We start from the raw sequence: 13,960 nt of genomic DNA, 5'->3' as shown, positions 1-13,960 counted from the left end.
GTGGACGGGTTCAGTGCGGCAAGCGGTATACTGCAAGCCTGGATAGTGGACAACACCGATGTTAACCCATTTTCGGCCTGACGTCGAAATTAAAAAAGAAAAAAATAAAATATTCTAAATAATGACAGTTTTCTGAAATGCCTCATGTTTCTGTATCAATGGTGCCAAATATTGCATGTCGAGGACCCCAAGAATGATATGTAATTGACCCCCCCCCCATCTGAAAATATGTTGTTATCTCATAGGAGAAGAGATTTGAGTTAAAAACGTTCGCTCTGAAAGAATATACATTCAAAGATTTGAGTTAAAAACGGAAATAATATTTATTCAAAGATTTGAGTTAAAAACGTTCGCTCTGAAATAATATACATTCAAAGATTTGAGCCACATTTTCAAGACTTTTCAAAAATAGCAGACCTGCAAGCTCGTAGCGCGCCCCTCGGTGCCGCGCTATGAGCTTGTAGATCTGCTATTTTCCAATAGCTAAAGCATAACATAAAGCTTAAAACACCACAAGGGGTTCCCGCCCAAAATGTGTTAAGGAAACTGCAGACAGATCCATTGTCTTCTCAGAGCGATTAATCAAGCCAGACTTTTTCCAGGCGGTGACCAGCTAAATGATGTGTTGGTGAGTGTTGGTAACCAAATGCACCCTTATAGATCGTTTAACACTTGAGACCGTATAAAAGGAAACCATTTTATTCTCTCAAGAGTTTAAATGTTGTTAAACAGATCTGCATTACTTAATTTACAAGAAGTCTACACAATTAGAGCTTGTCAAATAATTATTATTTTTGATCAACGTTATCTCTCCGTACCACATAAAATGCAGCAAAAAAACAACACAATCTTATCCAAAGACAACAAAATATTCTTAAGTTTTGGTTTTGGGTCTGTGAGGCTAAATCTCATCAAATGGTAAATAAATAAATAATAGGCCTTGATATGAAAAAAAATAATAATCACACCTGTGTGAAATGAGTGGTGCTACTCCATGTGGTGGTCCCCCCGGGGGATGAAATCCTGAAAACAGTTCTGAATAGCCTAGATGAGGTTTCCACCGTTTTTCCGGTTTCCAGATTAAGTTATTAGTTGTGACTATTAACAATCAACGGTGTTTTTTGTTCTCTGATGAGCAGCAAAGCCACACACGGTCATACACGAGAGGCAGACAGCCACCAGAAGAAGAAGAAGAAAAAAACAACAACTGAGAAACAAGAATGGACAAAGGCAAAACATAATACAAATCAGTATCGGCATGTTGGGCCATGCGGTTGTTGCATGTTCTGTGCGTCTGGCAGACTGCAGTGTTCCTGCGAGCCAACGTGGAACGCTCGCCAGACCACAGCGGAAGACACCAGTGTTGTTTTCGTCGACTAAAACTAAGATGTTCGTCGACTACCTTTTTTCACTGACTAAAACTAAATAAAAACGAATCTATGATGACTAAAACTAAGACTAAATATACTGACAATTTCGTCAACAAATAAAAACTAGACAAAAATTTTAGTAAGGGACTAGTGGACAAGAGATCCAGTTTTATGCTGGGTTGCATGCTGAAAATAGCATTTGTCGCGTTGTGAGATTGTATATCTGCTATTTTCAGCATGCAACCAAAGTGTAAAATATGTCATTACAACGACATCTAGGCCTGTCAAAACACATTTTAGTCGACTAAATCAACTATAGATTTAGTCGACTAAAATCGTATGACATTTGGTCGACTAAAACTAGACTAAACACTAGAACATTCCAGGCGACTAAAATGTGACTAAAACTAAGTGAAAACTATTCAAGAGACTATGACTAAAACTAAAATAGAAATTTGCTGCCAAAAACAACACTGGAAGACACACACGCACGCACGCACAGATGCACGCACACGTGCGCACGCCACCGCACCATGGACCTATGACTTTACGTGCAAAGTTCCAGGTTTTCAAAGGGGTATTTCACTTTTAAAACACACCTGGGGGTTATTTCCAAACGTCTGGGCCCAGGCTTTTTGTGTTCAACCCCCAGACAGTTTTTATTTCAGTGGAATAATAATGGTTAAAAGTGGTTAAAAAAATGAGTGTATTATTTGGTATACCACTTGGTATACCCCCTCCAAGGACCCCTAGGGCGGTCACCCGGACTCCACTCTGAGGACCGAGTGCCCTATAGCGTGCCCTGCACCGTATTATGGGAACAAGGCTACTGTTTTATCGCTGTCTCACCGGTAACTGTCGCCCCCTCACTTCCCATCCTGTACCGGAGCTGACACCTATGCACCCCTGTCTGTCTGTCTGTCTGGGGGGGGGGGGTCCTAGACATGAAAAATGTATGAGAACGACGGACATGGACACATGAAGGCATTTTGTAGAATCGACGTCAGGCCGCTAAATGGGTGAATCCTGCAGCACTATATATATATAGTTCCAGGTGCCTGCCACATGCAGTGGGCCCAGCCTCATCATCCTTCTCCTTTTTTTAACAGTTATTTCAGTTATGGATTCTAGTGTAGGTCAGAGGACAGCTTTGTCAGGACGGTTTAAGACCGGGACCAAAAAAGACAAACCACGGAACCATTTTATGGTTTGCTTTTGAAGGTGGCAGCTTTATTACAGTTGATCCATGACCCCAACCTGGCAACCCACCTATATAGACCTTCTGGTTTCACCCCTCCCTATATCCCGTTTTGGGGCCGGGAACCCCTTTTTGGTGTTTCAAGCATTATGTTATACTTTAGATATTGAAGAATAGCAGATCTACAAGCTCATGGCGCGCTACGAGCTTGTATAGGTCTGCTATTTTTGAAATGTCGTGAAAATGTGTGGCACAAATCTTTGAATATATAGAGCGAACATTTTTTACTGAAATCTGGGGGGGTCGCTGCGGAACTACATATATGGGGTCCTTGACATGAAAAAGGTTGAGCACCGCTGACATGGAAACATGTTTTTTCAGATTTCTTTCAGGATTTAGAAGCCTTTTTTATCGACCTCAGTCCAAAATGGGATATGAGAGACCTATAGACCTATATGGCAACTCATAAACACAATACATTGTTATGAAAAACATGACTTGTGTGTGGCATTGTGGCATGTTGTGAGTTTGTAGATCTACTATTTTGACTATTTATACATCTTTTAGAAATGCTTTTGAATTGAATGTGCAAAACTATAATACTAACTATTATTTCCCTTCCTCTACTCATTGGGACACTGCCTAACATGGTTACTGTGTACATTTGGCATTATTTATGTTGTCCTATACTTAATATACGTATTTTCTTTTAGAAATGGAAAATTAAATTAGAAATGTCTTAGGGCCGATTCATACTCCTATTTTAGAGCCGAATAAAAGTCGGTTCGGCGCTGTAGAGCCTACAACTTGACGTCATTTGAGGTTCGGGGGGGGGGCGGGTACCGTCCTAAAGTCGGCTCTTCGGTGCTACTGAACATTTCTGACGAGCCGAAATCATTTCGGCACTACAGCGCCGAAGCAGCGGTAAAATAGGAGTATGAATCGGCCCTTAACGTCTGGTCTTAATTCCTGCAGGTGGACCTGGGGTCGGCGGAGCTGCAGGGGGTCCCGGACCCCGCCGAGGTGAGCCGACAGATGATTGGCCAGTCGCTGCGGCGCAACGCCGGCCTGGAGTCGGAGAACGCTGAGCTGCGAGAGGAGAATGGCCGCCTGCGACGAGAGCACCGGCGCGTCGTCCGAGAGTAAGAGAGGACTCTTATTGGCCCGTTTTGACCCGAGGTCGGATTCTAAAAAAAATATGTCTTCTATGTCCGATGATGTCTATGTCTATGTCCCGACCGTTTTCTGAAGAAGCTATTATAAAAAAAATTCTTCTATGTCCCGACCGCTTTCTGAAGAAGCTATTATGTTTAATGTTAAATGTCTTCTATGTCCCGACCGTTTTCTGAAGAAGCTATTATGTTTGTCTTCTATGTCCCGACCGTTTTCTGAAGAAGCTATTATGTTTAATGTTAAATGTCTTCTAGGGTTGGGTGACGATACGAATACATCGTCAATCGCGAATATACGAATCCAATCGCCGAATATTTTTATTAGGCGATTTTTCGGGACGATTTTTAACCTGTAAAGTGTGCGCAACATCAGAATCAATTTGGGCCAGCAAAGTAGTAACAGCGGCCGGGTGGAAATCCCCTCCTCCCGTTATAATGGTATGGTCCCGACTCCCAGTCCCCGCAGCCGTGATGCTCAGTTGCTCACTGTGAGCCGAGCCGAGGAAGGCTACTGTTACTGTACTGTAGCCTACATGTTGTTTACGGTCCGGAGTCCAGACCCATGCAGTTTAATAATATACAGTCACAACAGAATGCACACTGCTGTCTCGTGTCTCATCACAATCCCAATGCGCCACCCGTGAAGTCGGGGGGGAAAAATAAAAAACAGGCTGGTAGTGTTAGTATAGATGAAGTTCAGTGTGTTGAATCAGTAGCTACACGCTAAGCCAACGCTAAGCTAAGCTAACGATCCCCGAGCCTATACTGTATAGGCGCCGCTCGGGGATCGTTAGCCAGCGCTGCAAAAATAGACAGATCTACAAGCTCTCAACGCGTAGCGAACGGTGCTGCAGAAACAGGCAGGACGCGGCGCCTTCAGAGCCTGTGAATCAGCAGCAGCATGTGGGCGCCCCTCTGAGCCTCCGACGCCGGTGCGGGGAGGCAAGACTTCTCCAGGAGAAGTTACTAGGGCAGGCAGGCTACATGTTTAACACTGTCACCAGCCAGTGGTTGTGATGTTAGCTTAGCTTGCAGCTGCTTGTCCGTTCCAACTTCCAACCACTTCATCTAAACTTATTTCTTATTTTGTTACCCTGGCTGCGCAGTTGTGCTGCAAAAACAGACGGATCTACAAGCTCTCAACGCGTAGCGAACAGAGCTGCAAAAACAGGCAGGACGCGGCGCCTTGAGAGCTTGTAGATCTGCCTTTTTTGCGACATGCAGTGAGCTGTTCTCACTTTACATTAATGACACGAATACATCGTCAATCGCCGATTTTTAGACAGACGATTGGCGATTGAAAAAATGTGGCATATCGCCCAACCTTAATGTCTTCTATGTCCCGACCGTTTTCTGAAGAAGCTATTATGTTTGTCTTCTATGTCCCGACCGTTTTCTGAAGAAGCTATTATGTTTGTCTTCTTCCGGTGCGCTGCTCAGCGGCTGCACTGCGACCCAGCGTGCCGTGTATGCCTTAATGTTTAATGTTTGTCCGTGTGCCTACGTAATGTCAGTCGTTATGTATGCAAAGATGTGGAAGATAAGGGCTTTAGAAATCGCTCTGCTGATTCTGTGGATTATACACTCCTGTGGAAGATGCCTGTCAGTCGAACTTCAGACTCAACATTTCGACAACACAAACAACTGGCGTGGGGCGTCGCCCCGACTCGCCTGTGTGTACAGCCGAGATGTGCTGCTGTCACTACGGCCGGAGCCTCGCACAACGAACAACAACAACCACGTCTGTTTGTCAGTGTTGAACAACATCCCCGAGGAGCTGATCCGACACAGAAGGAAAAGGAAACGAGGAAGAAAGGGCGGTATACGGAATCGACTACGGAGGAGATTCAAGCGCCCCCCGCTCCCCTCTATCGTTCTGGCCAACGTGCGTTCCTTACACCACAAAATCGGCACGATACGGACATATGCAAGGTACTGTAACGATTTTCGTGAGGCATCACTGTTTTGTTTCACTGAAAGCTGGTTAAAGCCATCCAAACCAGACTCACTGTATGAAGTCCCCGGATTCACGCTGGTGCGCCTAGACAGAGGTGGAGGAGGAGGATACGGCGGTGTATGCGTGTACATTAATGATCTCTGGTGTCGATCCTACTCAATCAAAGTGAGGATATGCGACGATCCCAATGTAGAGATCCTGGGCATGACGTTAAGACCTTTCTACCTACCCCGCGAATTTGGATGCGTTCTGCTGTTTGTTGTTTATGTGCCCCCAAAAGGGCCAGGAAGAGCTGCACAAGCAGCAAAGACCATTGCTGACTGTGTGCATGAGCTCCAACTGCAGTACCCGGACGCACCAGCAGTCGTGCTTGGAGACTTAAACCAGTGTTATCTGGACACTGTGCTGCCGGGATTTGAACAATATGTCAAGGATGCGACAAGGAAAAATAACATTTTGGACAAATGCTATGTAAACATTCCGAATGCATATGTAGCCAAGATTAGGCCACCGATAGAGACCTCTGACCACAATGTTGTGTGCATGACCCCAGTCTATAAATCCAAATTAAAAAGAGGGAAGCCAGAGAAGAAGGTAGTCAGGACATGGACAGATGACAACAAGGAACAACTTGCAGCATGCCTGGACTGGACTGATTGGGACACGTTCAGAGATGGTTCATTAGATGAAATTACCACAGTTACAAATGATTACATTAATTTTTGTGTACAGCTGGTTGTTCCTACAAAGGAGATAAAAATCTATCCAAACAACAAATCATATGTGACAAAAGATATTAAAAATGTAATAAATGAAAGGAAAACAGCTTTCATAAACAAAGATTTTGGCGCACTTAAAGTGGCAGATAAAAAGTTAAAAACGAAAATGAGGCAGGCAAAATTGGCACATAGACAGCGTCTGGAGGATGCGTTTAATGCCAACGATCACAAAAAGGCATGGGATACAATGAAATCTATGACAGGAATGTCAACCCCAACAAAACCTATTGTGACCGAAAATGAACTTGTCTTTTCCAATGACCTAAACACCTTTTTCGCCAGATTTGAATCATTGGACAATTCCGCAAAGTGTACTGAAATACTCAAGGCTGTAACACCTGCCCCCTCAGACAGAATTACCATCTCTGAAGAGGATGTAAGAAAAGTGTTTCAGTGTACTAACACAAGGAAAGCTAATGGGCCAGATGAATGCAGTGCTTTTCTCCTCAAACACTTTGCATCTGAGCTGGCTCCAGTGTGGCAACCAATATTCCAATCCTCTGTAGACACACACACAATTCCCCTGTCTTGGAAAACCTCACACATAAAACCACTACCCAAAATCCAATGTCCAAAAGAACATAAGGATTACAGACCCATAGCTCTCACTTCAGTGATTATGAAATCACTTGAAAGAATACTGTTACAACATCTTGTCAGTATAACTAAAGACAAATTCGACCCCAGTCAGTTTGCCTACAAAAAGGGTTGCGGTACAGAGGATGCGGTTGTCACACTGGTCCACTTAATTACAAAACACCTAGATAAGTCAAATAAGAATCATGCGAGAGTGCTATTCTTAGACTTTTCTTCAGCTTTCAACACAATACAGTCTGATATACTAGTGTCAAAAATGGTACAGTTGGAACTGAATCCATACTTAATTCACTGGTATGCTTCTTTTCTTACTAACAGAGTACAGAGGGTGAAAGTGAACACAACCCTCTCATCAGCATTAACTACTAATGTTGGTGCTCCACAGGGTTGTGTGAGCTCAGCTGTACTTTTCACCCTATATACTGACAGCTGTCGTATTGAGGAATGCCTGTCTGAATGTCGCACTGACACACCAGACCAATACATTCTAAAATACTCAGATGATACAGTTTTGATTTCTCTCCTAGATAGTTCCAGTGATCCTGGACTGCACCAACACAGAGTAAATAAGGTGGTTGAATGGAGTGATAACAACGCTCTCATCATTAACACAAAAAAGACCGAAGAGATTGTTTTTGGTGCACCACCAGAGATACACAGATCCCCCATTACTATTCATGGTGAACCGATCAACCAGGTATGTTCGTACAAATACCTAGGAGTAGTAATAGACCATCTATTGTCATGGAAAGATCAGATTGATTCAGTGTGTAAGAAAACAAAGCAAAGAATCTACTTCCTTCGCCGTCTAAGATCCTTCGGTGCTAGTAGACGGATTCTTCTTTTGTTTTTCACTTCTGTTATTATGAGTGTTCTTCAGTACTGTAGTACCACCTGGTACGGATGTTTGTCTGCAGCCCTAAAGTCACAACTGCTGCAACAACTGAACATTTGTTCAAAGATTGTTGGACAACAACTTCAGAAACTTTATACATCCACGTATGATAACAGCATCCTAAGGTTAGCAAGGAATATCACCTCTAATACTAAGCATGTGATGTATGGAGAATATAGGTTGCTACCTTCAGGAAGGAGATATGGTGTACCAGCATACAATAAGGTCAGACTAAAGAGGTCCTTTGTCCACCAGTCGACCTTGAGGCTTAATCAGGAGATGTAGTAGCCACAGGATAATCTAAGCGGTGGATATTGCTCATGTCTTTATGTATGTAAATTGTCTTGTTCTTTGTGTTTGTATATGTGTTCTGCATACATGGCTGCTGTGTCGCAAGACAAATTTCAGTGTGAACTGACAATAAAGTATTATATCATATCATATCATATTCTATGTCCCGACCGCTTTCTGAAGAAGCTATTATGTTTAATGTTAAATGTCTTCTATGTCCCGGCGAGGGAAGGAAGGAGACAAGGGGAGGGAAGGAGACAAGGGGAGGGAAGGAAGGAGACAAGGGGAGGGAAGGAGGAAGGAGACAAGGGAAGGGGAGGGAAGGAGATAAGGGGAGGGAAGGATAGAAGGAGGGAAGGGGAGTGAAGGAAGGAGACAAGAGGAGGGAAGGAGACAAGGGGAGGGAAGGAGAGAAGGGGAGGGAAGGAGGGAAGGAGACAAGGAGAGAAGGAGACAAGGGGAGGGAAGGAGACAAGGAGAGAAGGAGACAAGGGGAGGGAAGGAGAGAAGGGGAGGGAAGGAGACAAGGAGAGAAGGAGCCAAGGGGAGGGAAGGAGCCAAGGGGAGGGAAGGAGACAAGGGGGGGAAGGAGCCAAGGGGAGGGAAGGAGACAAGGGGAGGGAAGGAGACAAGGAGACAAGGGGAGGGAAGGAGCCAAGGGGAGGGAAGCAGACAAGGGGAGGGAAGGAGACAAGGGGAGGGAAGCAGACAAGGGGAGGGAAGGAGACAAGGGGAGGGAAGGAGACAAGGGGAGGGAAGGGGAGGGAAGGAGAGAAGGGGAGGGAAGGAGACAAGAGGAGAGAAGGAGACAAGGGGAGGGAAGGAGACAAGAGGAGGGATTAAGGAGACAAGGGGAGGGAAGGAGACAAGGGGAGGAACCGAGGGATACAAGTCAAGTTTCATAAACATGTTACTCTGCAATGTCTGCATACGTATGTATGTATTAGAGGCAGAATAATCATTTTCATAAAACTGCAATTTTCATTGACTCATAAAACCTTCATTTTTAAACTTAAAAACCAAAAGCACTGTCATTAGATATTGGTCCAAAGTTTGTGTGTAGAAGTTTGTGTGCATTTTGATCAAAGATCCTGGGTGGATATATATTTGAACAGTTTTTCATATAATTCAAAATGGTGGGTGATCTAAAGGTCAGAGGTCAAATTCAGAACATGAACGTTCTTCGGCATGAGGAGATGCATAATTATGTGTATCGAAGTTTCATTGCTGACGGTCAAACGGTTCATGAGCTATGCCTGTTCAATGTTTGCATTTTCAATTGAGTGCTATAGCGCCACCCTTTGGCCAATGGTCGTGGACTTCGCGTCCTCACCGTTTGGCATGGCCCTGTACCATATTGCCAAGTTTCGCAAAAAAATAAAAACGACTCCACGGTTCAGCCAGAACTGCAATCTTTGGCAGAAGACGTAGGAGTAGAAGAAAAAAAAAAAAAACAGACAAATACAATATGACCATAGGCCCTTTGGGCTTTACCCCTTAAAAAAAACATATCCATGTTGATTTCACTTGATATTATGCAGTCCAGTTCAATTTGAAACTCTTGGAACCACGTTATAAATATAGTATAATGACAACCGTAGTCGTGGACGATATCCTTTAGATCACTTTGAGCACGGTTTCATGAGCGATCGAATGACTGTACAGCCAATAAAAAAAATCCATCAGAAAGACATCTGGGACGCAATCAGCCTCACTGACCCTCTGAGTGTTTTGTTATGGACGGAGTTAAGGAGACCATGACCATTGTGAGTATAGCTAACGTTAGCTGGCAGGCTCACCTTCTAATAATTGATAATCAGTCGGATCATCCATAATTATATCCCCTCTTTCAGCAGTTTTCTGAAAAAGCTATGTCAGTGGTTCTTCAATAAATTTATAAATAGCAGATCTACAAGCTCATAGCGCGCCACCGAGTGGCGCGCTATGAGCTTGTAGATCTGCTATTTTTCAATAGCTAAAGCATAGCATAATGCTAACCCCAACATGGATTCCCGCCCCAAAATGGGTCAAAGCTGCAATATCATGATTGTTTGCCCACTCTTCCTGGGTAGGATGTCCTGGGAAAGCAACGTGTCACCACTTGAGCTTGTAGATCAGCTATTTCCACCATATTTGAAATGGGGCTTCTATACGTGGCTAATTCTCATAATGTACTTTTCCCCTTCCTACAAATGTAGTATAAGTAATAATAATAATAATAATAATAATAATAATAATAATAAAAAGAAAAATAACTACAAAATAAATACCCAAGTAAAGTACACAAAAATAAACCTTAAAGTATACATTAAGTTTAGATGTGAGTGTACTTTACTGTCCAGCATTGCCTATTAACCCATTTTGGGGCGGGAACCCATTTTGGTGTTAGCATCATGTCGTGCTTTAGCTATTGAAAAATAGCAGATCTACAAGCTCGAGCTTGTAGGTCTGCTATTTTTGAAAAATCAAAGAAATTTTTATAATCTGATCTCAGGTCAGAATGGGCTAATAATGAAACTGTCAGGATGTAATATAATTTATTTTAGAATCTGATCTCAGGTCAGAATGGGTTAAAGTGCCAGACTGGACTTGACCTCACAGGGGGGACGTGTCACTTATTTGCCAGTGTGTCCTAATGACTGGAGCGCTGCCACCTGGGCACAGACGAAGAGTGCTCATGTCTGGACAGGGGCGTGGTCCTTCGTCATCGTCGTCGTCATCATCATCTCTCAGGCCTAAACAAACTATGCCGGAAATGTTTGCCGACTCCCTGTTTTCACTGACGTTTTCTTTTTCATTGTGTGCGCCAAAAACAGCAGATACTATACCCATCTACGATTTGTAGATAGCTGGGGCTTTTTTTGTGCGTGCGTGCGTGCGTGCGTTTGAAACAAACTATGCTGACAATGTTTTGTCGACTGCTTTTCTTTTCCACTGACGACACTGCGTGTCCTTCTGTATGTGTGTGTGTGTGTGTGTGTCTGTCTGTCTGCGTGCGTGCGCACGTGTGTGTGTGTGGGTGTGTGTGTGTGTGTGTGGGTGTGGGTGTGGTGTGTGCAGGCTGCAGCAGCGTGTGGAGGAGAAGGAGTCCATGGAGAGAGAGCTGTACTCTCGCTTCGTCATGGTCCTCAACGAGAAGAAGGCCAAGATCAGAGGCCTTCAGGACACCATCCAACACCTCCAGCACAGCAGCCAGGACTCCACAGACACAGACAGACACAGGTTAGACACAGACAGACACAGGTTAGACACCAGGACTCCACAGACACAGACAGACACAGGTTAGACACCAGGACTCCACAGACACAGACAGACACAGGTTAGAGACACCAGGACTCCACAGACAGACATAGGTTAGAGACCAGGACTCCACAGACAGACACAGGTTAGACACCAGGACTCCACAGACAGACACAGGTTAGACACAGACAGACACAGGTTAGACACAGACAGACACAGGTTAGAGACACCAGGACTCCACAGACACAGACACAGGTTAGACACCAGGACTCCACAGACAGACACAGGTTAGACACAGACAGACACAGGTTAGACACCAGGACTCCACAGACAGACACAGGTTAGACACAGACAGACACAGGTTAGAGACACCAGGACTCCACAGACACAGACACAGGTTAGACACAGACAGACACAGGTTAGAGACACCAGGACTCCACAGACACAGGTTAGACACCAGGACTCCACAGACAGACACAGGTTAGACACCAGGACTCCACAGACAGACACAGGTTAGACACAGACAGACACAGGTTAGACACCAGGACTCCACAGACACAGACAGACACAGGTTAGACACCAGGACTCTACAGACACAGACAGACACAGGTTAGACACCAGGACTCCAGGGGCGGTGGCTCAGGGGTAGAGTGCCTGGATGGTAACCGTAAGGTTGCCAGTTCGAACCCGGGCTCCCCCAGAGCCTTGAGCAAGACACTGAACCCCTAATTGCTCCCGATGTGCTAGTTGGTGCCTTGCATGGTTTCTGCTGCCATCGGTGTATGAATGTGTGTGTGAATGGGTGAATGTAATGCACAATCTCTGTAAAGCGCCTTGGATAAAGGCGCTATATAAATGCACCATTTACAAACACAGACAGACACAGGTTAGACACCAGGACTCCACAGACACAGACAGACACAGGTTAGACACCAGGACTCCACAGACAGACACAGGTTAGACACCAGGACTCCACAGACAGACACAGGTTAGACACCAGGGGGTCGATTTAGGACTTCTATTTTACTTACTTCTATATTACTAATCTAATTACAGTATTATGATCTGGGGGCGTGTAGTATGTCATATTGCAATTTTGGGCATGTTAAGAAGCGCTTTTGACACCCCGCGGAGTGCGCAAAACGGCCTTGAATTAGTCATGGGTGTGTTTAAGGCGTGTTTGAGACGTACCCAATCAACATGTCCGTACTATTCTCTTTACCAGTCAGCTGATGTCACATACGGAATGCGCACTTTGGGGATCGTGGTATGACATTTCTTCAGGCTGGCACCATAGAAGACATGACATGCCTTTGTCACATTTGGGTTAATTATTCCTATTGCACTGCATGCTGTCACCTTTATGCCTCAAAAGAACAGACCCATCTTTCAGATCGGAATGGAATTGCGAGTAGATAGCAGCATATTGGCAAATTGGCAATTCATTAATTAATTCGATAACGATAGAACCATGTACCATACAGCGAATGAAAGCAAGATTCCTAAGGAATATGGAGATTTTTACATTTAATAAAACGGTTGAGAAATGAGAGAACCATGAGTGTTTATAGGCTAATATCAACGTTTTTTTATGAAAGACCAAACGGGCTGTGAACTTGAAGAGCTCAATCACCATCCCGACACGGAAGAAATATAGCCTAGTGCATGCATGTATATGCACTGTTGCACTTGCACACAGTAGCCTACACACGCTCTTTATTTGTTTCTATTGAAAAACACCAGTAAAATAACGTTTATTATATTTTATTTCATTCAAGTCACGATGAAGGAATGAGTTGAATGCGTGCTGCGTAATGCTGTGGCCCCGATGGTATGGTCTTCGCTGAGTTCGCTCGTAGCATTTTATTGAAGAAGACTTGAATCGGGTGTGATACAGCATATGAAAGCACATTTCCCACGGATTATGGAGATGTTTTTATTTATTTTTAAGGTTGAGAAATGAAAGAATTATGGCCGTTTCTAATCTCAACATTTTTTTTAAAAAGACGCAAAACTGCCATGTCTCATAGAAACAAGTAAATAGGTCTATAAAAATAAGCGCATATAACAGGGGTCTGTAACCTATTTTAAATGAAGTGCCATGTTTTTATTTTCTAAATAGTGAGTCTGCCATATCCAGATTAATTTGAATGACACCACATTAAAATAAAAAAACATATTTTGATTGTCCACAAATATAAAGTTCTTCCTTCTTTTTAAATATGTTCTTGCACATTGTTATAATGATCATTATATATCCCCCTGCAGTCAGAGTTCATAGTTTTAATGAATGAATGTGATGCATTGTGAGCTGGTATAGATCTGCTATTTTCAAAAGTAATCTTTTTATTTAATTTTTGGATTAGCTGTCCTTAGTTGGGCAAATGCATTCATCTGGGGATCATTGACATCGGAATGTGCTGTGTGAGGATCACTGGTTTAAACAACATTAGGAGAAAAG

General features: G+C 43.7%; 1 protein-coding gene across 1 annotated transcript in view; it reads left to right on the top strand.

Annotated features, from left to right (window-relative positions):
• Nucleotides 1-11,545, top strand: part of LOC310871794 (DNA repair protein XRCC4-like) — a gene marked incomplete at its 3' end in the record, with an annotated part of 80,816 nt that extends 69,271 nt beyond the window's left edge. Inside the window, exons 5-6 of the mRNA XM_083783429.1 lie at nt 3,544-3,710; nt 11,320-11,545. Of these exons, the coding sequence (XP_083639555.1) occupies nt 3,544-3,710; nt 11,320-11,545 (393 nt within the window). The remainder of the gene's footprint in view (nt 1-3,543; nt 3,711-11,319) is intronic.
• Nucleotides 11,546-13,960: the final 2,415 nt, after the last annotated feature.

Source organism: Protomyctophum parallelum (assembly GCF_964188405.1).
Source record: "Protomyctophum parallelum genome assembly, chromosome: 15".
In the NCBI taxonomy this organism is placed as follows: Eukaryota; Metazoa; Chordata; class Actinopteri; order Myctophiformes; family Myctophidae; genus Protomyctophum; species Protomyctophum parallelum.
This window is presented reverse-complemented; position numbering and strand designations above follow the sequence as displayed.